The 27891-nt window shown below is 35.9% G+C and overlaps 1 protein-coding gene across 3 annotated transcripts in view; it reads left to right on the top strand.

Moving 5' to 3' along the window:
• VPS13C (vacuolar protein sorting 13 homolog C) overlaps positions 1-17657 on the top strand; it is a 79733-nt gene extending 62076 nt beyond the window's left edge. Inside the window, exons 73-85 of one of the 3 annotated variants that reach the window (XM_048955824.1) lie at positions 757-870; positions 1000-1136; positions 1411-1492; positions 1955-2068; positions 2306-2381; positions 3046-3209; positions 4341-4386; positions 6154-6277; positions 6957-7071; positions 12564-12655; positions 13908-14031; positions 14331-14414; positions 15346-17657. In XM_048955824.1, coding sequence (XP_048811781.1) covers positions 757-870; positions 1000-1136; positions 1411-1492; positions 1955-2068; positions 2306-2381; positions 3046-3209; positions 4341-4386; positions 6154-6277; positions 6957-7071; positions 12564-12655; positions 13908-14031; positions 14331-14414; positions 15346-15435 — 1362 coding nt within the window. In that variant the 3' untranslated portion in view covers positions 15436-17657. The other 2 variants (XM_048955825.1, XM_048955826.1) reach the window with 2 other exon arrangements.
• The last annotated feature ends 10234 nt before the right edge of the window (positions 17658-27891 follow it).

The raw sequence follows: 27891 nt of genomic DNA, 5'->3' as shown, positions 1-27891 counted from the left end.
TATTTTAGTGAATATTGCATTAGAGAACAATGAATGAAGAGACTTAATAAAATAATTGTCAGTGAAGCATTGGGGTTTCCGTTGTCATTTAGGGTTGGGTATTACCAACAGACAGGTTTGACTAACAAATACAGTGGTATGTGTAATTGTTTTTTCTTTTAAGGTTTAATTGTTTGACATGATTGTTTCAACTGTGGCTGCAAAGTGTTAAGGGGTAGTAAATGAAGGTTAAGGTATATAGAATAACCTTTTGACTGACTTGTCAGTAGTGCTGTGTAACTGGAAAGTGATTTTTTTTCTTAGAAATGTTACCTTCAGATGTGTTATGTAAAATTCTGATCTGGTGAGGAAATACAAAAGTACAAGTGACTACAGGAAGTTAGTTACTTCTAAGTTCTAAGTTAATATGGAAGTAATATCTGTTAATGATTGGGAAATATAAGAACATATCAAGTAATCAAGAAGGACTAAAAAGTCACAAATTTTCACGTTTACCCTTTTAAGGAAAAGACTTGGTGTTACTCGGATGTTTGTTTGGGATGCAGAAGCAAGTAGCCCGTTTCCAGTTTTGGGGTTGCTCACCATTTAGTTAGCTTGCTGTTTTGCTGTGTTTGTACACAATTATTCCTTGTGCTAGCTTTTATTCATATGTTTACGTATGTTTTTGTGTAATATGTGTATGTTTGTATGTTTTTTCTGCTGTTACATGTGTTGATAACCTTCTGTTCAATTTTCTTTCTTCTTACTTTATAATAGTCTAAACTAATTCAGCAAGATGTGGATGCACTTAGCACAGAACTAATGGAGACTTCCTTAACAGACTTGTCAATGCTGAGCTTTTTTGAGCTTTTTCATATTTCTCCTATTAAGGTATGTAATAGATGATTTGGGGTAATAAGATACTTGATAAAAATTATTTCTTCATTCCTTAGGGTAAGGTAGGTGGTGCGATTGACCTTCTGGATGAACTTGTTGGTTTTACTAATTCCTTCTTTACAGTTGCATTTGAGTCTGTCTCTGGCTTCTGGTGGAGAAGCATCAGATAAGAGCGAAGAAATGATAGCCATCCATTCTCTTAATTTACTGTTGAAAAGTATTGGAGCTACTCTGACAGATGTGGATGATCTTATTTTCAAGTAAGCCAAAGAAGTATTTTTATTTTAATAATTCGAAAAATATGTACTATACACTTTTGTTAGAGTGTCTGTATTAAGGTTTGCTGATTGTCTCTAGTATAAAGGTATATGGAAGAGGAGGAATGCAGGAGTGGTGTGTTTTCTTCTCTTTTTCAAGGGAATATAGCTTCAAGTTTATCTCAAGTAAAAGACAAACGAAAAACCAGAACTACTGAAAAGGAGTAAGAGTACCTATAGGTGATGTACAGTTACTTCACAATCGTTTGTCTTTCAGACTTGCATACTTTGAAATTAAATATCAGTTCTACAAGAGAGACCAACTGATGAAGAGAGCTGTTAGTCATTATAGTGAACAGGTAAATTTTAATCAAGCCTTTGTATAAAATATTGAATAATTGTCTTTACGGAATGTGGAAAATAGGAAAGAAAAGATGAATGAAAGCTACAGATATTCCCCTCCCCCCTCCCCCCCAAGTTCATGGTACTGAAGTAGGAATTTGGAGGCACGTTACTGAAACCATAATTACAAAAATGTTATGAAAGTATGTTGAAGAATATATGTAGTTAGTTTTTTTCTTTCTGTCTGTACATTTATTCACTGCAGTGTTCTATTAGTTATCCATAAATAAGCTGTACCTTTTACATTAGCCAGTCTTTCTCACAACAGAAATACTTGCTTCAGTACTCTAACACCTTACTTGGGCAGTCGATCAAAAAAATGTATCACCTTTGTACTCTACTATGTAACAGCAGCCATTAAAGCTGATGGATTGTTTGTTGTTGATGGTGGTTTATTTTTCGTTTCTGTTTTTATTTAGTTCCTGAAACAGATGTATGTTCTTGTACTTGGGTTAGATGTTCTTGGAAACCCATTTGGCTTAATCAGAGGCTTGTCTGAGGGAGTTGAAGCTTTCTTTTATGAGCCTTTCCAGGTATGACTTAGATTCTTTAACCGTACATAAACAGTAGGCTGATGAAATAAATGGGTAGCATTGTAGGCTTTTTGTCATTGTACTCTACACAGTTAACATTAAAAAAAAGAAAAGTGTATTCTCAATTCTTAAAGAAGTGCCATGTTAAAACAGTCTTGCTGATGTGAAGGAATTCTTAGAACTTTCCTGAAATGCATGTGTAAGTTTTCTTCTAATGATAATAGACTTCATTTTCAGGGTGCTGTTCAAGGACCTGAAGAATTTGCTGAGGGCTTTGTAATTGGTGTTAGAAGTCTTCTTGGACATACAGTGGGTGTGTATCCTGTTGCTACTGATTTGATAAAATAGATTAACACATGGATTACATTTTTTGCATTCTTTTCCTTATTTCAGAGAGAAGTTACGTAAAAGAAATATCCCATAGATATTTTCAAAACAGTAGTTATAATAAATGTGCAGTGGTACAATAAATGTACAGTGGTACATCAGTACAGCCTGTCTTCACCTTACAGACCATTCATACCTAACTTGAGAGCATCTAAATCTGTTTCGCAGAACAGGAAAGCAAACAGAAAAATTGTGTGTGCAACTGAATTTGTAACATGTTACAGATGAATAAAGAAAGTGAGGCTGAATGAAGTGATTCTAATGATTCCAAAATATCTGGAAATGCCTGAGAACTGTACTTTTCCTAAGTTTTTGTTACATGTACCTTAGATGTTTATTCAGCTGTTTTACAGTTCATAGAGAAAGTCAATTTCCATTCAGTATGACATGTGAGACATGGTGAGCTGATGTAAGAGTTATATTATACTAAACTAACAGATTTCAGGCCAATTTCTTCTCATACTCAATGTGATAGTCAGCTTATGTAAATCAGTAATGCCTAAATTCAATATGGGAGATACCTGTGTCTTACTGTATTTTGTACTATTAATTTGTGAAAGAAAAATAGCTTTTACTTTCTGTTCCATTAGGTGGTGCTGCAGGAGTGGTGTCTAGGATCACTGGTTCTGTTGGGAAAGGTTTAGCAGCCATTACTATGGATAAGGAATATCAGCAAAAACGCAGAGAGGAAATGGGTCGTCAGCCAAGAGACTTCAGCGGCAGCCTGGCTAAGGGAGGAAAAGGCTTTTTACGGGTATGAATTGGAAGCTGAGTGTATGATGCGTCAGCTCTTAATATGTACCTCCATGCATATAATCCTTATCATGTCGTCTTTGGCTTTATATTAAACGTGAACTCAACAGAAGACAAAAACAAGAAGTCAAAAACAGGTTATAGTAGACTCGATACCATTTGTTAGCTTTAGTGTTTGAGGTTATGTTCTTTTGGCCAACACAAGGAAACGAAGATAAGATCTTAAAAAGGGAAATCGTAAGAAATAATACAAGTTTTTCCTCTGAAGTAGCTGGGCCCTTTATATTTTCTTCTAGTTAATTGTCATTAAAGCAGTTTGGCTGTGAATTTGAACTCTGGACTTGTTCTATATAGAAATGGCATTCTATGTGCTGAAGTCATACAGAAACTCGAGTTTTTTCATTTACTTGCACATTCTTCTAAGTCAAGTTGAATGTGTATGAAAGTGAGTATCATGCTAGGTGGGAGAGATTTTTCTGGAATAGAAACTGCTGAAGTGTCATCTGTTCTTTATTATGTGAAGTCAGGAAACATTTTCTGGTTAAAGAAAAAATGTGCCTGTTTCCTGCTAAGTGTAAAGAACCCATGTAAACAATTTCTGAGGGATTTCTGTTAGACGAAAGTAAATAAGATTTCAATAAATTCTGTGACTTGCCATTCCAATTCAACTTATTTCTGAAGAATTACGAGTAATAAGCATTGTGTCAATTTCTGATTGCGTTTGCTGAAAGTTTAGAAGTTACCATGGATATATATATATATTTTTTTAAACCTTAATGTCATTCAGTGCTTCAACTTTAAAATCCTTCTCAGTTATTTGATGTTACCCTAGATATTTGGTACTACTCACTCATGATTGAAAATTCTGACAGCTTTCTGAAGAGCTTTGTTAGAAAGAAGCTTTCTTAATTATTCTGACAGACTACTATGCAAAGGATTTCTGTGTCTTTGTAGGCAAATAAATGTTACTGGAGCCATTTCCCTCTTTTAGCTTCTATTTTAGAGCAAAAATAATATATTGATATTGAACTTCATTATCACCTTCTAAAATTGAAGGTGAGATTCTGTTTGCCTAGCTGGACAACAGCATTCTAGCTTCTAAATAGGGACTTAATTGTTTTCTTTGTTCTAGGGTGTTGTTGGGGGTGTGACAGGAATAATTACGAAACCTGTGGAAGGTAAGTTCTAAGCCTGCACTGCACCACTTAAAGATTTTTTATTATTAAGATTAATATTAAATATAGACTTTTTAATTTTAAGAAATTTTTATCATGATGCTAAAGTGTAAGAAGATAATTTTTATATTTCTAGTTCAAATGCAACCTTCTGCAGTCTTTTACTGTGATACATCTACAACTGTTTTCGCTTTTGTATGAAATAGGGAGGAATTGTCTTTGCAATGTATTATGTTAGGCTTGCTGTAGTAACCAGATTGTCATTTAAAGCTAGAATAAAAATACTAACAATGATTCTATAAAAAAAACCAATAACTTAAACACCAGTTGAAAAAGCTTTAGAATTATGACATAAAGGGCATAGCTTCAGTGATTGGACTTAGTAAGTCAAGTTGATGGTTGAACTTAACCTTGAAGGTCTTTTCCAAGCTAGACGGTTCTATGATTCTGTCCTGAGATTCTGGCATTTTATATCTTACACTACTTGTGGCATGTTCATATCACGTGTTGAGTTAATAGATACTTGATACTGCAAAAACAATGAATACTTAAAATAATATGTTTGTTGGAGATGACAGAGGTCATGCATTTTAATTTTGGGGGGACTTCAAATATTGGGGAAATCTTAATAAATGAATCTGATTTAGTTCCTGAGAGCAGTTTGCATGAAGGCTGTCACTTCATGAAACGTAGTAAATCTGCCACAATATAGATGATGCTGAACATCTAAGAAAGATATATTTTACATTAAAGTTCACATCCAAGTGATTTAAATATTGCAAGTTAATTATTATTGTGCTGTGTATCACCTGTCTCTTATACATGGTTGGCAGATAATTTGAGCTGTAGTATTCCTTTCAGCAGTGGGTGCACAGATATGCTTTCTGAACATTCACCTGGTTCTTCTATTTTAGGTATCACCAAAAGCATGGAGTTTAGAGAAATGATTAACTCCACTGTGTATATGCAGCTTAGACAATTCCGATTATTTTGTTGTTATTGACTTACAAAGACTGATACATTAGCTTGAAGACTTGACTGAATATGTGAGGAGCAGAATCTAGTTTGGCTGATTTGTTGGGCTCAAAGAGTTAGAATAAATGAAGTTACATTAGACTGGAGACCACTGGGATTCCACAGGGCTTCGTTTTAGGGTCAGTTCTCTTTGATGTTTTTATAAATGTTCTAAATTGTTCTAAATGTTATAAATTGTTCAGTGCAGAGCTGGCTGAGGGGAAGCCTATGGTGGCTGCAGCTCCTCACAGGGAGTGGAGGGCAGCACTGAGCTCTGATCTGTGACAGCAAATGGGCCCAAGGGAGTGGGGTGGAGCTGTGTCAGGAGAGGGACAGCTGGGAGCTAGGGAAAGGTTTTTCAGTAGATGGTGGGGCATGGAATGAGCTGTTGCAGGCAGTGGGCATAGGCCCGAGCTGCTGGAACTCAAGGAGGACTTGGACGCTGCTCTTAGACGTAAGGTTTGGGTTTGGGGTAGTTCTCTGTGCAGCCAGAAGGTGGACCTGGCCTATGGGTCCTTACTGACCTTGTTTGTGTTAGCTTTGAAGGCAGTTAAAGCTTTAAATGAACAACTACGTTACTGAATGGGCGATCTGTGACTTGTATGGAGAGCTTTGTAGTAACTGGATGGTACATAATCAGTTCCTGTGGGCTCTAGTTACACAATGATGTTTGGAGCTATAGTGGTTTAATTCTGTGCTACTATCTTCTGTCAGATCATTGAAACTATCGTTTTTTTTCCCCTCTTTCTTCTGAAGGGGCTAAAAAAGAAGGTGCAGCTGGATTCTTTAAAGGAATCGGAAAGGGACTTGTAGGAGTGGTTGCCCGCCCAACAGGTGGCATTGTAGATATGGCAAGCAGTACCTTCCAGGGAATTCAAAGGTAAAAAGTCAAGAGGATGTTTTCACACAGTCTCTGTACGTTGCATGCCACGTAGTGAAATGATCCAGTAGTGACACTAAATCATTTGTGTTACGTACAATATTCAGTAGGATTTATAGGACCAAGAGACACCTAGCAGTCTCTAATGAATTTGTGTTATGTTGATCTCAGGAAATTGTTCCTTTAGAATTTGTCCTGCAGTATTGCAGATCACACAGACAATAACTAGCTCGTTTTCTCATTTCAGTTGCTTCCCTTATAAAAAAGTAATTAAAGGATCTTATTTAAATTTACCTTCTGTGGTATATTTATGTACTGCTGAATGCGAACGTTTAAATGACATTTAACTTACTGTAAAAATTGACCGTTACCAGTTTGAAACTCAGCAATGGGGTTTTGTGTGTTCTAAGGAAAGCTTATGAAAATGTTAATCAACTTGAATTCTTAATGCTTGCCAGGGCATGGGAGTAAGCTTTTCTAAGTTATGTTGTAGTTTGCTAATTTTCTAATGTTTTTTTTTTTTTTACTGTATTACTGGCATTGTATCTTCATTATTTACACCTTTAGGACAATTGTAAAGTTTAAGTGATGTAGTAAATAGGATGAATATTAGGCATAAATTGGTGAAACTCAAATGTGTAATGAGCTAATGAGAATACTGTTCCATCATCTCTAACAGGGTGGCAGAATCAACAGAAGAAGTACCTAATCTCCGCCCTCCACGTTTCATTCATGAAGATGGCATCATCCGGCCATACGATAGGGTGGAAGCTGAGGGTTATGATTTATTTGAGGTATGACTTACACTGTAAATGCAATTCTAAGTTTTCTGACCCACAGGATTCTTTAAAGGATGATAGAAATTCTGGAGAAAAAAAAAACGCAAACAAAAGCATTGCTCTGAAGGGAGATAGGATTAAGAATAGTTTGAAGAGAAAAAGTTTTGGCACTCAGATGAAATGCTTTGCTGATAGAGCAGAACTTACTGCTACTAAGTCATCTTCACAATGAAAGCAACTCTTACATAGGGTGAATAAAGCTTGAGTTGCTTAATGTATTTTCTGTTTGATACAATTACTAATTCCTGGTTGTATTAGCAATGGAGAAAACTATGAATTCTGAGAATACCACCTTTTGGTATTTATTATTCTTAATGTTGGTGTGTTGTAACTACAAGCATTCTGTGAACATCTGGGCTGCTTTTACATGTGGATGTGGCTAACATACAGGGAATTAGTAACAGTTGTTTTCAAGCTCTAAATAGTCTAGTTGAAGTGTATTTCAACTTCCTTAAATTAAATTTTTCTTTTTTTTTTTTTTTTTGCTAAAAATTAAAGTAAATTTCCTGATGGACATTTGAAAAGTAGAAGTTGCTGTTAGTACTTCCTTCTTAATGTTCAGTACTAGTCCTTATTTCCTAGCCTATTTCTAATGCTTTTCTTCTTTCTCTTTCTCTCCTGGCATACGCAGCAAGAACTGGAATAAAGGAGTAAACGTTTTCCATTTTTCTTCTTGATTTCCTTTGTGATCTTTTATGAACCTCATTTATTTTAGGTTAAGGGCATGATTGCATTTAACATGTCCTCTCCCCACTTTTCGTGTCTTCTCATTGTAGTAGATAGTGTTTCATGTTGTTCATGCTAAGAAACCAAACTAAAATGAACTTGAATAAGGTAAGACTAGCTAAGCGAGAAAGATGAGAGAAAAGGGAGCGCTTTTTTCTTTTATGTCTGTTTTTCTGAGACTGCTTACCTCCTTATGAATGGCAGCTACTGAGGGCACCTGAGTAGAAAAAAATAATCATGGTAGCATAGATGCTGAGTACACTTGGTTGTTAATATTACCATTCTCATAGAGCTAGGGCTATGGATGAAGGGAGTAAACACGAGCACAAGATTTAAAATAGCATTGAAGAGAAAATTATTCTGTGAAAACATTTGCTTATTTCATAATTGTAGGGAAATACTGTTTCCATAAAAACTTCAAGAAAGCTGTGTCCTTCTGGTTTCTGTAATATGCTATAGGCCAACCGCTTACATGTTTGAAAACCCCCGTGCCTTTTCTACTACTACTACTCTATCAATTCTATCAATTAGAAATATTATAGCCAGCTTATTGACTCTGGTTTCATTCACAGAATCTTCTGGCTCCTCTCTGTTTAACGTAATTAAGTGTCAACTGTTAACGTGAATTGATAATTAAATTTATTTCTACAGCAAGAGGTGCCATAAATTTCATTTCTAATGCAACACTGTAAATTAACAAAGCTGAACAAGTTGTCTTAGGAGCAAAGTACTTTCATGTAATTAATGAATAAAACTTCAAGCAGATGCATCTCTGCTGCTAATACCTTTCTAGATTTTACAGTTCAATAGTCAACATTTTTCATTTAGGTTGATTAAAGAAAGGAAATGTAATAGAGTTTTTTAATTTTAGCTATTTTAGAAAACTTATCATTATTATGTATGAAGCAAAACAGATTTTTTTTCATACAATGATTTTTTTTAAACTATTTTTATTTTTAGATCGTGCTGAAGATATTTTTCAGTAATGTTGTGCTTTCTCACTGGTTTTACAATTGCTCCATCTGTCAGAAAGGAGAATGTAGCGTAATTAGCACTGAAAACTACATGTTTTGCATTTCTTGCGCATCTAATATTTGTATCTTTCTTAGGCCTAAATTGTTTTGATCAGAATTGTATACTAAACAAGCACGAAGCCTGTGCATAGTCCTCTAGATAGTCTCTTCCTTTTGGAAGCCAATTAATTGAACACAGCTTTTAGTTTATTTACATACATATTTTAAAATAGCTTTGATGTCTTTGCTAGAGGCTAGCATTGGGAAAGTTATGTATCTTAGTGTAAATTCCAAGCAAGATGGGCAGTGTCTTACAGGAAATAAGATACTTCAGCAGGGAAAGCAATTCGGAAGGTCAGTTTATACAGACAAATTTATTTGCCATAAGTTTATGTTCAGTTTATTTTTGGTTCCAGTTCTGCCCCAAGATCACAAGTAGTTCAACCAGGATTTTCTCCTTATCATCATCTCATTAACTGTATTTCCCCCCTTCCCTCTGTAAGTAGCTGAAGAATAAAATTTATTCAGAATTGGAAAACTGTAATATGTAAATGTGTTTTGGATTCTTAATTCCTATATTCTCTTGCATGCCTGGCTTCTTGATGCTTTCTATCTGCCATACAAAAACATTGACCCAGAAATTATTCTCCTGCCTATGCAGTTGAAATTATTTCAAATTCCATTCTTACCTCCACCAAATACTTCTGTATCTTGCCTTGATTGTATCATCCCTGATTCTGCCACTGACTTTTACCTTATTAAATTGAGTAATTAATTCAAATTAATTTGAGAAAGCTCTGCTTCTTGCCTGTTGCTTTAGCCCTCATAGTTAATGGTACAGCTCAGATCCATTTACAGAGTTCATTGTTTGCGTCAAAATATAAGTGACTTTCCTTAGTTGATTTGAAAACCTCATGTTTCAATATGCTTTCTTTTCCAGCCACACTACTTCTATGCACCTTATGTCATTAACTTGTTCACTTTTCCTTGGGAAAAGCTTAGCAGTCTTATTACTCTGACTTAATTCCTCTACAGAGGAGCTGTGCAAAATACTTTTCTAGTTCACTTGCTTTGACCTTTTTAATTTACTCTAATATGTATATTCCTTTAAAATAAATATGTATATCTAAGGTTGAAACTTTGGCATATTACCTTAAGGAAAGAATGCCTTAAAAATATCCAGTGATTGGATAAAAGGTGTTTTACATAAAAATGTGGATGTTCCTAAATGTTAGAGCCGTATCTTGCAGAGCATGTCTCTAGCTTGTGCAGTGAGGCTTAGTAGTAAAGAATATGTTACGTGCAATCTATGCACAGTTGGAGGAAGCAAATAAATACAGCAATACTAAAAAATACAGCAACTTTGGGAGAATTGTTTCTTGAGAAGCGAGTTTTCTCATGAGCTTTATCTTCATGCAAGGCTTTGTTAATTGTTGCCTTTTAATGTGTGGGCATTACTGCCTGTTCTGATGAGGAGACTCCCATCTATACCCAGTACTTAAAGGTCTGGCAGGATGTGAAGTGTTCTTATTCGTGTTTGCAGTGCTACTTTGCCTCGTTTCCTAGTTAACACATGGAGCGTTATTAAGAATACAGAATACTTGAGGATAATTAGGTGATGCTAGTGTTTCACAGTAAGAAAAACTGCAGATTATATATCTAGTTGAGTTTCAGTTCTGCTGTGTATATATGCATTACTTCTTTCATTTCCACGCAAAATAACTGTAATTGAACTTCTTAAAAGCGCTGTAGTGGTCTCATCAAAATAAAAGCTTCTGATAAAGATGCCTGAATTTGAACAGTGTATGCAGGTCACAGTGTAGTTTGCATCAAGTGTCCCAAACCCCTTTTTGCATAATGCACCACTGTAATGCATTGAATCTGTATCAGGAGTGTTGGTACAGCTCTGACAAATACTGCATCTGTTGGGCTGAGAGCTCCATGGAAGCTCTTGTCTTAGTATACAAAACATAATACCAGGATAGTTTTTGAAGTTAGGGTTACGAAACCAGACTTTCTCACTAAAGTTTTGAGTTTAAACAGAGGAATAAGCTTATGAATGAATCTGTTTAAAAGTGCAGTGTGTCTCACTTTTTACATATCCAACAAAGATTCAGAATGAGTTGCAACTTCTGAATTGTGGTCTTGCATGGTGATGTGTTTTGCTTTTAATTTCGTGTTTTTTAATTTTATATATTCAGACTTATATAACTGAATCAGCTATGGTTTGGGTATAAAATATGAGTTCATGTGGTGTTAGTCATTTGCTGCTGTCTTTGTACATTCTGAAGAAATGCAAAGAGTGAGATGAGCAGTCTTTTGTGGCGTGCTTTTCTCTTTCATGTCTATTTTACAATATCAAAGTTCTAAGATGGCCAGAAATTGATTATATAGGTGTGTATTATAGAAGATGGGGACCCTATATTTTTGGTTGGTTCAAAAAAATAAAAAAAATAAAAAATATATATATATTAATATCACATCTGTTGGGAGCAACTCCAGGAAAGCACTATGCCATTGATTTCATTGACTGCACATTTATTGTCGTGGATCTTTAAAGGGTTTTCCTGGGATCTCTTCAAATGTACGATGATGCTTTAAGACATTTGTTAAGCTTTAAATAAATGAGAATAAAATGTAAACTTTGAGATTTGTTTCAATTCTGAAGTAGGCTGGGATGATGGCTTTCTTTGTGGTTACTTGATATATACTGAGCTTTTAGCCTGTGTGCTTGACCAAAGACAGATGAATATGGAGTCAAGTCGTAGAATCAGCTATGGAAATTGAGGAGGTTATTTATTTACAGGGAGTAACCAAAACTGAACTGGCTTGTTCTTCCCTCCTTCATTTCCAGTGTGCTCTTCCTAGTTTATCAATTAAATTCAAATTTGCTGCAATACAGCGGATGAATTCCCTAATAACAGAATTAAACTGAAACTTCCTTCAAATTCATTGATATATCATTCTGAAATGTGATGTCTTTAAGCTAAAATTTATTGTGGGTGATTTTGAGATATACTGTGATACTCTGCAGTATTGCTCTTTGGGGTTGATTGAATATTGTAGAGCTAGTGATGTAATGTAGAACAAATTACTCTTCGCTTAAGTGACACGAAGAATGGAAAATCAGAAAAATACTTCATCAAAAAGTATTGAGGAACGTAAAAATAGTTAGAAAGCACTTCAGTTGAAGCTTTTCTGAACCTCTCTTTGTCATTTAATTCGTAGCTAACAGGAATGCAATGGGTAGTTTGATCTGCACTTTCGTATACCTTCCGTATTTGGATGTTGAATATGCATGCTTTTCCAGTGCTGTAGAAGCTGACCCTTGAGGAGCACTGAGTGTTTGTAATTTGGTTATTTCTACGGGTTTAAGCCTAACATTATATTCTTTAAAGGTACTTGTCACAGGATTTTCACTCTTGAATCTAGTCTGCAGATGTAGCAGAATAGGAATTGCTAAACAATAATTAGCACAAAAGGGAAATTCAAGGCAAATAAGTAGCCTAATAACACCATAGTGTCATGTTCTCCCTTTTGAATGGTGGGAGGGATCAGATATTTCACTGATGCTTCAGGACTGGGAACACTGTGAGAGAATGTCTTGAAAGAAGCAGTTCAACAAGGTAATCCTCTTGAAAAGATTAATTAAATACATTGCTTTGACTTCTGTTTTTACAGGCCAAACGTTTTCATTTTCTGTTTCAGAAATTGCACATAAGAAAGCTGGAAGAAGAGAATTACCGATACCACTGTGAGCTTCCAAAAGGCAGAAGGGCAAACCTTATTGTTACCAATAGGTACTAAGTTCCAAAGGCTTTTTATGAGCTTGTTTCAATTTAGGCATCAGGCATCTGGCTGAGTCTGAAATAATAGCTGTTCTTTGCATGTGCACTTTCCTTATTTGTTTTCTTATTGATTTTGTAATTTGTTTTCTTTCTTTTATTCAAAATGTGAGGTCATGATCAGTTATATTGACACTACCTACTAATTCAGGAAGCTATTTTAATTCTAAAGTCAGTGGCTATTTCATTCTGTTGGGGGGAAATGCTTTTTTCCTGATTCTGATGTTTAAAACTAGCTTGTGCGAAGTGTCTGCAGTCAAACCAATGTTTTAATAATGCATGTTTACAAGCTTGTTAAGTAAAAAGTACTCTGAATCAGATTTTCTTTTGTTCAAATTAAAATGAATATTAAATCCACCAGGCAGTATTTAGAATGTAAGATATTGCTTGTCTTGGATGGTTTGAGAGCTCAAAACCTTGTAACTGTGCTAAGACAAGATGATCCCGTAGGTTATGATCTCTGCATCCTAGACGTTACTAGTTTTTGCCCTTTGCCTGGGTGTATGAGGTAGGCTTATCCATACCAAAACTCTTGGAGACAGCCAACCTGTATTTGTTTTATAACAGTGCACTTCATGTTGTAGCATAACAAGATTTTTAAGATAGATACTGACACATGTTTATGATAGATGGTTTAGGTTTGGTTTTGGTTTTTTTTTTCTTATTTGCAGCTTCAGTTAAAATATGTACTGCTGTTCTTAATCCAGTTGGTCAATATATGCTTAAAGCTTCTAGCTTAATTCTGTTTGAAACTGCTACTTTTTTTTTCTTTGTTGTGTGCTAGATGACATTGGGTATCTGAGGAGATGAAGGGGCAACTAGTAAACAAATGCAAGCTGTAGCAATGGATCATCTGTCAGTCTAATTACGTACTTATTTCACTGTGTAGCCAGAATTCAGCTGGCTGACTGCTGGCATTGAGGAGCTGGTTAAAATTAAGTCATCTCCCTCTATTATCCAGCGGCTGGTGGTTTTGATTAATTTGCCTGAGCATCCCATGTGAAAACATAGAGCATCTGAGTCTTAAGGACAAAGTAATGGTCTTAGAGTATATATTAAGGAAATACAGTTGAACTGCTACTGAACGGATACTTTTGATCCACATAGAAAATGCATTCTGAAACATTTCTGTTTTCCATTTTGTTTTCTCGTACAGCTGTAATTTCTGGTGGAAATTGTGTATTGACGTGTTTTTCCTTCTGAACAGGAGGGTGATATATGTAAAAGAGGTGGAAATCTTAGGTCATTTGACAGCAGAGTGGGATTACTTATATGAAGACATTGTGTACGGTCCCACATGTGAAGGAAGTGTTTTAAAACTAACTGTTTTGGTAAGAAAATCATGTGGTTTGTTGTTTTATTTTTGTCTTTTCTAAAAATTCATTTTAAATTATTTATTACTCAATACTGCTTATTTAGAGTTCCCAAGATGCTTTTAATTTATCTAATGACTCTTAACTCCTGGCTCTGGTGATAGGAGACATTAATTCATATTTTTGGAAGTATGGATGTGTTGGACAGAGAATGAACTGAAGTCTAAGCCGAAGCTGACACTCAAGCCATTTATGTATCAGATTCTCCGTTGTTTTATGAGTCACCTGAACTATATTTTTGTGCCCCTTTGCAACAGGATCAAAGGATGTTCCAAAGGAAGGACAGCATAGGTCATAAATGTGAAAAGGCCATTCAGTTTCAGGATGAAGCTACAGCAGCGGTATATTCTTTATTCTTCTGTTTTCTTTTATTGTTGTTGTACTTGCTGAAACTCCAAACATCTAAAAAATAGTAATGTTCACATTCCAAGGAACTATTGACTGTGTTTTCTTGTTGAAAAACGAGTTTGACCAGGAAAACAATGAGATAAGGCAGTTTAAAACATTTGAGGGTGTGTGCAGGAATAAAGTTGAAGTTGCATCGTTTTATACTTTGTACGTTATAACAGTAAAGGAAAATAATTCAAATAATTACGTTCATTGTAGTCAGTTGTATGTCTGAATTATGCTCCCTTCTCAGTATTCCAAGGTAATTGAATTAACCCAGAAAATGTACCTGTATGTGAAAAGAATTACTTATTCCCTGCTCCTCATGCTCTGCTGGTTTTCTACCATTTATTTTCTGATGTTTGAGAGGCTGATTTGGGGGAGTTTTTGTTGAGCGTGTGCTTGGGTCTTGTAGCTGAGCTGCACAGGCTAAGCTAACAATTTGCATCAATTCCATGATTCCTCAACAATGGAAAAATTGACCTGGGTAACTATCTGCCTTAATGTAGTTTTGTAGCAAATTCTGAATTTCTGTAAGTTACCAACAGTCTATAAATGCTTGAAATGCTTCAGCAACACTAATGCTTGTAGTCTGTCCACCGAGCTTAAATTACTTTCTCTTCATATTCATGGTAGAAATTAGTTAGACTTAATGAAATTGTGAGCAAAAGCACACTGACAAACATTTCAACCACTTCAGCTTCCACTGAATGCTGGCATTACTTACGTAAAACTAGGTGGGCCATCCAAGCTACTCCAGTACTCAATGCAAACAAGCCATGCTTCGCATATATAGGTTTGAATGTTGGATTAGACATTTTGGGTAGTATCTCACAGAAAGAAACTACAGGCTAACTTGGACTTCTTTCAATGTGTTCTTTACAGAGCGTTTGTGTTGCCATTCAGGGAGCACAGGCAACAAGAAAACAACAAAAGCTGGTGAAACAGGCATCGCTGCGGTTGAAGAAACCATAAATGCTGTCTTGATAATAACAGGATCTGTTGGGTTTGACTTCGACATACGATCTTATCACTAAAATTGATTAGAGGCAACATACAAACATTTTGCTGAAACTACAGATAAAAAAACTGAGGTCTTCCTTTGATTTTAATTGTCATAAACACTTTCTTTTGAAAATCTATGTGTTTTGCCAAAACTATGGATTTTGTTACTCTAAAATAAGCATCCAAAATTTACAACTTGTTATAAAAGGTTTTCTTATTCTGAAATGTCCTTTTCTGCTTTTTTTTTTTTTTTTTTTTTTTTATATAGCTTCTTTCAAATAAATGGTTGTCTAATTCATGTTCTAAGGTTCTGGTTTACAAGCACATTGTGGTAATTGTGCACTTTGCAAACTAAAGTAATAAGAAAGTAATTGAAACTGGTTAAAAACTTAAAATTAGTAACATTCAGTTAAAGAAAGAAGTATAAACAATTTAGCTACTATAACTTAATCTGTGTATTTTCCCGGAAGTGCTGTGCTGGAGGAACATAAAAATGAGTGTGTAATGAATGAAATAGACTGCTGCTGCACAGAAATATTTACTTTAGAATGTTGTCATTTATATAGCAAATATAAATCTGCACTTTAAAAATGGAAAAATACTATTTACCTGTCATGAGAATGTATATATTTTTATTATACCACTGTTGATTAAAGACTTCTCCAGGAGGAGCAGTGTAGTTGTTAGAAAACTGTGTATGCCAAATGCATAAATCAAAGTAATTTGTTTTCAGTATTTCAGTGTGAAGCTATTTCACTGCAAGAGTACTATCTAAGTCACTTCTCCATATTACTTTCTGTTGCAGTTTCTCAAGGACTCTTAGAATACAGTTCAGTAAGATACTTAAGCATATTCAGAGCATAGTTCTTAATGGGATGGATAATCCTACAGACATCATTGAGACAAGTTGTGTTCCTAACACAAGGCATACACAAGGTAACTGTCTGTGTCAGGGACTATATGAGCAAAGGGGACTTAGTTTATTAAGTGCTCTTGCTCAAGTGCCCTTATGTACTTACTCTTAAAAATGTGTTATTTCCATCAGATTTCACTTAAAAGCCATCAATCAATGAACGATCTGTTTTTTTCTCTTTTTACTTTATTACTATATCATTTTCTACTAGATAGGAACTCATAATAAAAATGTCTCTATTCTTGCATAGATCACTCTGTAAGTGGAGCAATTGTGAGAACTAGGCCTGGGTTTTTGACCTTTCGTAATATTTAAGGGCTGGTGGATTCTATAAATACGTTCTGAGCTCACAGCTATGATCTCATGAAAATCAGAAAGCTAAAGAGCGTTGATCCAATTGAAGATAGTTGAATCTAATTAAGATAGTTTAATCCAGTTTACTATGAGATGGGGAGAAATGCAGTATGACACGTTTTGATTCTGTTGTAACACCTATTTTCTATACTCAAACATTAATGAAATCAGCTACTTAAGTTGTATGTATTTCAAGCCTTGTTTAAATGATATTATATAGGGAGGCAATAAATTTTTACATGCAATTCTTTGTGCTATGATTTTAATGATGTTGTTTCAGAAGTGCATTATATGTTGCTGGTTTGTTGCTTGTCCCTGATACCATATGGGAAAAAAAGATACTGGACTTCAGTGCACTGCATGAGAGTTATCTTGGAGCCCTGTGTTTCCTTCGGTTTGATGTCTGGGATATAAGAAGTGATTCAGATATGTATCATAGAATGGCTTAGGTTGGGAGGGACCTTAAAGATCATCTATTTCCAAACCTTCCTGCAGTGGGGTTGCGACCTATTAGATCAGGCTGCCCAGAGTCCCATCTGATCTGTCCTTGAATGCGGGATGGGGCATGCACAGCGTCTCTGGAAAACTCCTTCCAGTGCCTCATCACCACCCCTCAGAGTAAAGAATTTCTTCCTAACATCTAACCTAAATTTCCCCTCTTCTAGTTTAAAGCTGTCCCTGGTATCCCACCTGCCTGTAAGACCGTGCATAAAGTTGGGTCCCCTCAAGTGCTGGAAGACTGAAATGAAATCTCCCCAGAACCTTCTCTTTTCCAAGCGAAACGAGCCCAGAACTGTACTGTGCTGTCTTTTAATCCTAGCTGAAGACAGATTACAATTTGTGTGTTTTAGTCCATGTTTAGAAGTTACTATGTGCCTTTTTTAAGGTGGAGAATGTGAGCTTAAAACAGTCCTGATGACATGTTTCTGGCTCCAGACTTCTGCTTGCTTCAGTTCTGTACTTCCTCGTTTTTATTTGTAAACCTTCTGGCTTTGAATTCTCAACAGTAGATACTTTTTCTCACTGTGTGATTAGATACTGGGAAAGAGCTTCCTATTTAAAGTGGTCTGGAGAAGCAGTAGGGTTTTAAAGAGAACAACTTCTGATTTTGAAGTGCACGTCATGTTGTTAGCTAAGTTTGAACTGTAGATGTCAGCAGGAATTGCAACTGAAGTAATGAAGGACCTTCTGTACCACTTAGGTCAAGCACTCTAGAAAACATGAGAGAGATCACTTGCTAAGGAGTTACATTTCTTGCTTACATTAATGTGGATATTCGGGTGTAACAGATTTTTAATGCTTCTGTTGTACTTTCTTCAGTCTTCCATTTTACTATGCATCCTTCCCTGTTTTGCCTTGTTTTTTTTGTCTAGCCTTTTTTATGGCTGTAATCTCTCCAACTGCAAATGCTCTTGGCTGTACCCCGGTTTTGCTGTCTGACTTTGGCAGCTTTTTTGACCTGTTACATGTCTGTCCTTTTTCTTAAATTTCACATCCTGTTGGTGTGCTGGCTGAGAGCATTAGGAATGAGAAGTGTCTTGACTTGTTCCTAAGTATATGCACAGTGTAAGAACAACAGCTGAATTAAAGGCTGTTTGGATTATCTGTAAGAAGGAGGGATTGCTGGGGTGGAATGCTGTTTTGGTGAATCTTTAGTGAGGAATTTCAACGAGGTGCTGCGATGTCAAGTGAGGTTTATCAAAGATTTAAGCCAGTTCTTGCAGTGTGGCAACAAAGTGATTTCCATCCGGTGTGGATATTGTGCTGATATGAACTCTGGTTTCAGTGCTACTGAGTGCATGAGTTAGCAAAACTGCCCAAAGAAACTTAGACCTTTCATTACAATAAACTCCCAGTTTTTTTGCTCTCTCAAAAACAATTTTTTACTGAATACAAGACATGGAATACTAGATTTATTAGAATACCAAGCACTTAAGAAGAAATTGATCCTTGCTTTGTACAGGCTGGTACTGCAGTTTTTTAGTTATTGATTGATGTAAGAGACAGTTTTACGTTTTCACTTTTTTTCTGTCAAATCTGTAGAGTAGTAAGTTCAGACTGTATTGTTTCCTCTCAGAAGAGCACAGTATTTGTTAACTACACCACTGCCATACATAATGATGTTTTTCTCTTCAGAATTAGAGTAAGCCAACTAGTTAAAACTGCTTAAGTGAATGTAAGTAACGTCAAATTGAAAATTCAAAAAAGAAAAAGAAGCAGCAGCCCTATGTAGCTCTCTTTAAAAGCATTCAGTCTGTAAAATCTTCATCCCTGGAGATACTTGCATCCTCACTGGACGTGGTCCTGCATAACCTGCTCCAGCCAACCATGTTTGGACTGCATCATCTTCAGATATCTTTCACCTTCAGCTGTTCTGTGTCAATAAAAAATCTGAAATACATTTAGAGAAGAAAAAGTCAACAGAAGGCGTGATGGTATTTTTTCTTGGGTTAACTTAAACCTATGAGAACAATTTTACACCTTCCACCTCACGTTTAAACATTTTCTAAACACTTGCAGACTCTGGAAGAACAATTATTATGGACTCTGAATAGAGTGCCTCTTACTAATAAGAGGTTAAATATGGTCTTTTAGAGGATTGCTTGCCAAGTTGAGGAAGGGCAAGTATAAATCAAGAAATTCAGCTTACCCATCCAGATAACGGTACTGTTATTTCATCATTGGCAGTTGTTAATGCATTTGTTATAACAGAGTAACATAGCGATTACACTAGGTACTTTCTAATGTTTCTCTTTCTTCAAGAGAAAACTTTTGTGAAACCGTTTTGAAACGAGCTAGTGTTTATTTGACAAAATAATTCTTTCAACAGCTTAAAAAGTCACATTTACTCAAACCTGAGTGTGAAGATTTAAGTTAAAATATGTGCCAGTGGACTGACTGCTTCAAGGGACATGATGGTATAAGAAAGAAGAGGGATTTAGAACCACTGCATACAACTAAAGATTCCATCTGAAAAACCCAGGCTTTAGTTTCATTGAAGTTTCCTGCATGAAGGTATGTTTTTGAGAGGGAGGGCAGTTAGCAGTTAAGTGTATAATACCACAAAGTACATGAAGGGCAGCTGGAAGAAAACAAAGGCTTAGAGACAAAGGCATAAAAGGAAATGCGTTCACAATTTGTTAGCATTTTTCAGTGTATCGATGCTACCTAATGCAAGTCCATTCTTTGGATTATGGACCTCATTTGTGTAGTTACTAAGTAACAGTGATGCAAAAAATGCAGATCTCTATGCTTCAGCAGTTATTACCTGTTCTGAAATTTACTCATGTTCTGGAGTTTTCTAGATGTTTGTTAGCAACTTAGGAGGATGCTTACTCAATTTACCTGATTTAGGGAAATGAGAAAAGGATATTTCTGCTTTTAAAATGATTTTATATTTTTATCATCTGTTTTGCAGTGAGAACATTCAGTATCTATCTTGATCTAGTCTTCAGATAGCATTTGGGAAAGGAAGAACCCTTCTGTAGTGTAGGTGTGGTAGCTGGGAGCAAAAGAAAGTGATACATCTATAGCACATCTCATCCTTCAGAGGTAGGATATTTGTAAAAGCTAAGTATATTGAAAACCTGCTACAAATTCCTTTCACATCAGTAATGATGATTCACAGGAATTAAAAATATCTCTTCTAGTTATGAAGAGTAAGCGCAGTACTTGAAAGCAATAACTACTGAATTGTGACAAGGAAAAGAACTTTTTGTTTGGATTTCAGTCAGGGAGGCACTAACTCCCACACGTGTATGGTTGTCAGCAAATGGAGCACTAAAAATCCTGTTTGTTTGTTTGTTTGTTTTTAATAATGTGACAACAGACAAATTCCAGTGTTCATCTTGTATTTGTACTCATGGTGTTTGGAGACTTTGTTGATTATAGGCAAGCATAGTAAGGGTGTATAATTCTATCCAAAACAAAGACCTGGAGAATAGGGAAGGTGGCTATGCGCTGTACAAGGGCTGCTCCAAAAGTAGTGCCTCCTATTTTATTCTTTTGACCCACAATTCAGAGGTAGACGTTGGTAGGATGGCGGTAGAGATTGAACCTACCCACCAATATTCTGTTACAGTTTGTTGCCACGTGACAGATGGCAGCAGAGGGGCACTCTGACCAAATGACATCTGGTGTGGACATATTGGTGAAGCAGGGGTGTGGGATTCAATTCCTCCATGTGGAAATAATTGCATCCACTGACATTGGATGCTGAATGTCAATTTAGCACCTGTGGCCTACTTGCAAAGGTTTGAAACTTTTCTCCATGAAATATGATAAATTCCATACATATATTTATATCAGTAGGATTTCATGGGGACAGTCTTGAAGGAACAGACACCTCTTATATTTGAGCCCCAGTCACTTAAATTCGTTTTGTGCCAGTCTTCAGACTTTTACAGGACACAGCAACTTTGAATTATTGATAATGGATGCTGATAAGCATCAAAAGAGAAGACATTCTCCACATTCTTGTGAATTTTTAATAAATAAAAGAGAATATACTACTTCAAAAGTATTTGCAATTCACTCAGATTTAAGACTGACATCCTGTAGTATAGCAAAAATGAATGTGAAATTTCATAAATGTGTTGCAAGTGATGAAATACCCCAGTAAATTGTTGTTTCAGTAATTATCCACAAGGTGGGGGAATGGATCTTTACGTTCTGCTGCTGTTGTCTTTTAGCTTTCTTGCCCACACTCCTCCCATCTGGATACTGTGCTGTTAAAATCCCCTTGTCAATATGTTCAATACAGTGCATGGAGCTGTGTGTCAGAGGCTGTCAGAAAATTTTACCAACTGTAGATCCAAGCCTGAAGTTATAGAAGTATAAGGGGAAAAAGAGTATAAGGATCATTCGTATATGAATTCTTACTTGTAAATGCAATGTTTGTTGTAGAATTGGTGATGATTTCCATGTGAAAGAATTTCTTTGGAGGCTAGTGTTTTTGAGTAAAACCTCTGTGTAGATTTTATTCATGTGCTCATTCTGCTAATGCTACTGTTGAATTGCAGAAATTCATCTGAAGATGGCTGTAGAACAGACTGTCATATAAGGTACGTACTGCTTTTCTTCTGTGTATCTAATAAATTCAGAGAGATCAAAGGCAACCCAAGAAGCCATCTCAAAACTGTTTAACAGGATTTGATTTTTCTTTGCATGGTTCATCTAAAGCTAAATCTAGCTTTTCTAAATAGAAGAGCTTGTTCTATAATAGATATCATACCTATTTCAAATAGTGCTTAGAAGCTACCTGAGACTGCCTAATAGTTGTAAACAGGGAAAACTGAAAAGTAAGTAGTACTATTCTGTATTTGGGTCATTATAATCACTTATTATAGGTGGTCAATGTGAGCTACTGCTCCAGAGAGCCAGTCTTCACTCAAGTTCAGCTATAGGAGCCATTCTCATACTTGCGAGCATCCAGGAGAGTGCAGAATAGCATTTATATTCGTCTATCGTGTGCAAGAAGTGGAGATCTATTAGCGTGTTTGCTCTTTCTCTGTCTGTATTGTTGGTTGCAAGTGTCCTTTTCTTTGTCTTCTTTTAGGATCCTTTCCTATTTCTACTTTCCCCTGCTACTTCTACAGAACAACATACCAAAACAGGAAATAGGTAAGGCTATCTAAGTGCTTAAAAATAGTAATTAGGCCATATAGTTCTTCTGAGTAAAAAAACAAAACAAAACAAAAAAAAATTGAGGGAAAATGTTGCTGGGATGGCATACACGTGAAAGATGATGTTAAAATGTTTAAAATCAACGCTTTAAAGCATAGCATTTCTAGTATCTTGAGATGTAAAGCTTTTTCTGTTTCTGAGGCTTCATGGCTTCTCAGTTCCTCCTGCCATCCTTCTGTTTTCATATCCTGCAGCACCTGGGGCTTGCAGGCAGCTATTTCCTGTTACAGACAGGAGTTGAGATTTGAGGAGAGGAAGAGAAAGAGGCAAGGTGCTTGATTACTTCCAGCAGATGTAGTAAGATCGCTGCCTTACTCCTCTTCTAGTCTCTGCCCAGCTAGTCTAATCCATGAGAAGAAAAGAACGTACAGCTTTATGTGGCCCATCTACTATATCCTAGGTAGCTAACAAGCAACACATGATTTTATTTTTTTTCCCCTTTTAATTCTAGGAGCTAATGGCTCCCCCTTTCTAAGGGGATACTTTGTGGGGTTTTGTTTTCACTTGAAGGGCAGACTAGGCTGGCTGAGAGGCCAGTTCAGGTGGCCTCTCTTCTTTCTAGTCCGTTACGTTTGTCTGACTAATCGGGAGGCTTTTGGAGGATTTAAAAGTCTGTAATGGAGTTTGTAACCTGGAAGAGTCAAGAAACTTGAGAATTGTGTTCTGATTCTGTAGCTTCACTGTTACAACACTTATATTTGACTTCTAAGACCTTCAAAAATTCTCTTAGACTGAGATAATATTAATTTCTGTCATAGATAAGAGCACATGAGGACTTCTTTAATTTTCCTCTATGAATGTCTCATAATGTATTCTTTAATAATTGTTTCTTTTGTATTTACACACTTCCAATTTTAAATATAAATTCTATGTATATTTAGGTACATTTTTTGATGCTGCACGTTATGTGTTTCAAGTCTCTGTTTTCTGTTTTTGAAAAAGTATTCTGCAATCTGATAGGCCTGGAAAGTGCATAATGTAGCTGAAAGCATGTTTAGAGCTGTGTCTGCAAATAATAAGCATTAAACAGGATGGCTAAAGTAGTATTAAAATTAGACAGGTAGTCTTACCAGTGCTTATAAGGAGGTACTGATATTTATCATGGGCCTACTTTACTATTTTTCAATCGTTCTGCATGACATGTGAAACAAGTTTGACAATATAAAGATTTTATAAGCAACATTAGTTTGTGGAGTTCAAGTATAGTCTGAGCCACTCATTCCTGTTAGTGTCAGCTGAGTAAATCCCATTGTTGGTGGAGCCAAATGCTAGATCAGATCAGGAAACTCAAGCAGCCAAGGCAACACTAGCAAAACCCTTCAGTTGTGGGACAAAGCAGTTGGAGTGAGTAGCAGTATTGCTACTAAATGATTTGTGTAATTGAACCAGAGGCTTGGCCTATGTAACTCTTAATTGTTGTGCTAGTACTTTTCTAATGCATTGTCTGTACATCAGCGTGAGAACTTGTACTTTTTAAAGGCTATTTCTGTTCTCGAGCATGAGATATACACAATTTAACAATCCTTCTACATCTGTTGAGGAAACATATCAATAATCCACATAGTATGGCCTTTCAGTTGTTGCAGTGCAGTAGTTAAGTCAACAACACATCAGTTTCCCTCCTTTATTTTGATTTGTTGCAGCAATCATAGCTGTGCACTAGATGATTGTTTTTCTGTTTTGTCTCACAAAATAGAAGGCAGCTTTACATTTCTCACCTTAAAAAGAGCTGTTCTAAATTGACATAATATACCAGGATGTGTCCAGGGCATATTAGTATGCTTGATACAGCCTGGATCAGAGGACATCTATGTAAGATATTTGTGCATTAGCCATTTTTCAGCTTGTTGGAATCTGTATTGAATGTGGATGTTACTATTTCACATATAGACTGTAAATTCAAATGAGCAGTATGGTTTAATGCTCAGAAGAAATGGAGGTGGTACCAATCGTCTTAACAACTTTGAGCTCAAAGATACAATGGAAGGGTGAAAAAGGCACACAGGAAATATTATGGAGACTACATCAAGTCCTGTGATGTCAACACCTAAGTACAAACAACAAAATTAACCAATGTGGATTAAGTCTAAAAAAGTTGCATCCCACTTGCCCTCTGATGGATTAATTTTCTGCCAGGTTAGCAATCAGCTGAGTAACTGAGAGGAGGGCAAGTAAAAGGGGGAAAGCAAGGGAATAGATGTTCCCTTTTGATGATGGGAAATCGTTAGGTTGGATCCTTCAACCTAAAAGTCACTGGAACTGAAGAACTGGAATTTCTGCATTGACATTACACTGTAGAAGGTAGACTACACTGTGGTCTGGTAAGAGGTGTGAAAGTGATGGTCATTTTACAGATATCTTTGATACTTCATGAGCAGTACTGTAGCCACTGATGAAATTCAGCTTTCTTTTCACAGCTGGTTCATAAAGGCATTTGCTGCTCACTGAGAAGGGGGAGCAGGGGATTGCATTTCTGGTCTGGATGTTGTGTGTGGTTACTAATGCTGCCCCAAATTTGTAGTGAATCTTACAGCAGATTTTTTTTGAGTGCTTTTTACAGCCTCACCCTTAAACGATTCAGTTTCCCATATGGCAAATATGATTACAGTGCTTTTTGAAACTGACTTGTATTTGATGTTTAAAATTGTCAAGTAATCAAATATAATTATGTTAATTCTGTTAACTCAAGTTAAATCTCCACTCAAATGATTTTGTGCATTGACAGTGCGAGTATGTCAAAAGAAAATACGATAGATATTTGGAGGTCCTTTGTTTTATATACATCAAAAAATATTCATCCCTTTGCACAGACTCATCTTGGCCAACGCTTGTAAACCAAATCATTACAGATATTCTGTTGTTATACTTTGCCTTTCCCTTCTTTAATGAATACTTGGAGAGATCCTGAGGGTAATGGAAAATAATACTTACTGGATATTATTTTAGTTGAAGTATATGGATTTACTGAAATCTTGGTTCTACCAGATTATGTCAGATTTGGAACTATTTTACTTTTTACAAGAAATGGATTTTAAGGTAGACTAATAATCTGCTATCCAGTCTGCTATCCAGATCTCCTACCCTAGTTCGGTGAGATCTAGACCCCTATGGTGGCAGCACAAAAATCCTGACTTCTAGTTTTTGAGTGTTTTCAGTCCTACTGGAAACAGATGAGGTAGAGCACTGATCCTTCCAGGTAACAGTATTTTGGTGAAACTTCTGTCCTCCAAAGTCTCCAAAACATAGTGCTTTTGTCTTAACAGGTGATGGAGAAAAAAGTTATAAAGATATGGTGGAACTGGAGGTTAGCTTTCCTCCTGGCTGTGAATCTAAGCTGTATTTTAGAATCAACTCAGTCATGTTATGATGCCATACTAAGCCTTAGGGAAGAAGAAAACACTTCAAACCTACTGAGTACATCTGTCTTGTCATGATAGTGTGTGATGAGGAGGACAAGACAATGCTGACTCACCTCAAGATATCAGTATTCTAGAAGAGTTGGAGCTATATTTCTCCTGTGTGGGTGTTCCAGTGTTTGAAATGGCCATCTGTAGGGACAGCACAGCACTTAACCTTTTTCTTCTTTGTGAGTTATTTCTGTAAAAGTCAGAGAAATAAACTGGGTTCTAATCTACAGAGGAAATTCAGATGGTTACCCACTCCATTTTTACAGAAGATATGATGCTTATCTGGATAATTTACCTAATAACTTCAGAAAGATTGTTAGTACAACCAGTGAATGCTTTTAGTTGATAATTAAATACAGCAGTAGTGCTTACTCCAAATGTTCTGAAGCCTGCATTAATTTAGTTAAAATCGTAGCTCTAGGATAATAGGTAAGCTCCTTGAATATCCCTGAATTAAAAATATAATTTTAATTAAATATGATTAAAATACATTAAAAAAGCAGAATATTAACAAGCAAAAATTAGACTATTTGTGAGTTTTACTTCTTTCTGTCTTCATTGTTGTCAGTTCTGAATCAGTGACCTTTGCTTATGATACCAGTAATGTGATTTAACTTGCTTGTATTCACTAAGGTATTTCTTTCAAATATACTACAAGAAAATTGCCTTTTTCTCTGATTAGGCATAGATTTCTCAAGGCTATTATTATTTGTAGTCAGAAATAAAGCCTATAGTATTTTTCTGGTGTAGGGTCTCTACAGATACTTGTTCATTAATGAGTTCTCGTGATGCTTATAAGTTCAATATCTTGAACAACCAGTAGTTGACTAAAGTTCAAAAGTGTTCATGAAAGACCTTCAATTACAAGCCTTCCTGCTTTTGACAGTTCAGTATCTATCTCAATTGACTCCTTTTTTTCCAGAGAGACAGTGATTTAGGATTCACCCTAAACATAAAACCAATGATCGATGGCAGCTGACAGTTGCCATTGTTTGTTTGCCCAATCCAGTTAGATGAGCAGCCAAGTCGGAACAATTAGTCCTCAGCTCAGTTCTCCTTTGGGCTGTAGCTAATTTTGTACAGTGTTTATTTTTCTGGATGACCATGTAGAAAGGTATGTTTTTGACTGTTTGGAATCTGGGAAGAATGAAGTTATGATTAAAAAGTTGTACTACACTGCAAGAAGCTAAAGCTTTTCTTGTTCAAAATGAGCCTGGGGGAGGAGCAGATACTACTAATTATATCTGATGATAAAGTTACTTTAAAAATGAATTTCTCTTCTTAGGGTGTTAAATTCCTGCACACAAGATCCTCATTCTATTTATTTTCTATTCTAAAACACAATGTCTTGGCTGTGGCTCATTTAATGAAATCCAGAAACATTGAGAAGGCACACAGTTGTCTTCCCTTCTGGTCTGTCCTTTTTTAAAATGCTAAGTAGTTATTTTTGCCATAGTGATTCTGATGAGAAAATACATGTTTCAAAATGTAAATTCTATGTATTTGAAGAAAGTAACTGAGCAGTGGAACAAACACCTTGTTTTAAGCAAATGGATGAATTTTTCAGATCAAGTCTTCCTTGAGACTTCTAAAAACTTGGTTTCTAAGATGATGGAACTAAGATGCCTGTTCTAATACCTGTGAGGTTCTATTTTTCATCTCAAAAGGGCGTTCAATATTTGTTACTGAAACCCTTAATTTGTGTCTTTTAAAATTCTGTGTGGTTTTAGCCTTGAATTTTATCTAAATTTTAACCTTTTCCTGCATAACAATTGTATCAAGATCATCAATAGCTATTAAAAAATGGCCAGGAAGAGCAAAACAAATCCTAGGCTGAAGCAGTGGGGATGGATAAGAGATGTTTAATTTGTCTGTTTTTTCATGGGAAACTTTTGTTTACTGATTTTAATGATAAATTGTGATGGTTCCTTAGTGGTGTTTATGGTGACTCCATTTTAGATGTTTTTCTTTTCATTTTATCATGTTTCTCTCCTCCTGGATCAACTCTTTCTCTGCTATTGGCTCTGGAAAAAAGATGAAGTAGGACTTGTGCTATTATTGCTCTGA

This window comes from Lagopus muta, chromosome 10, assembly GCF_023343835.1.
Source record: "Lagopus muta isolate bLagMut1 chromosome 10, bLagMut1 primary, whole genome shotgun sequence".
In the NCBI taxonomy this organism is placed as follows: domain Eukaryota; kingdom Metazoa; phylum Chordata; class Aves; order Galliformes; family Phasianidae; genus Lagopus; species Lagopus muta.
This window is presented reverse-complemented; position numbering and strand designations above follow the sequence as displayed.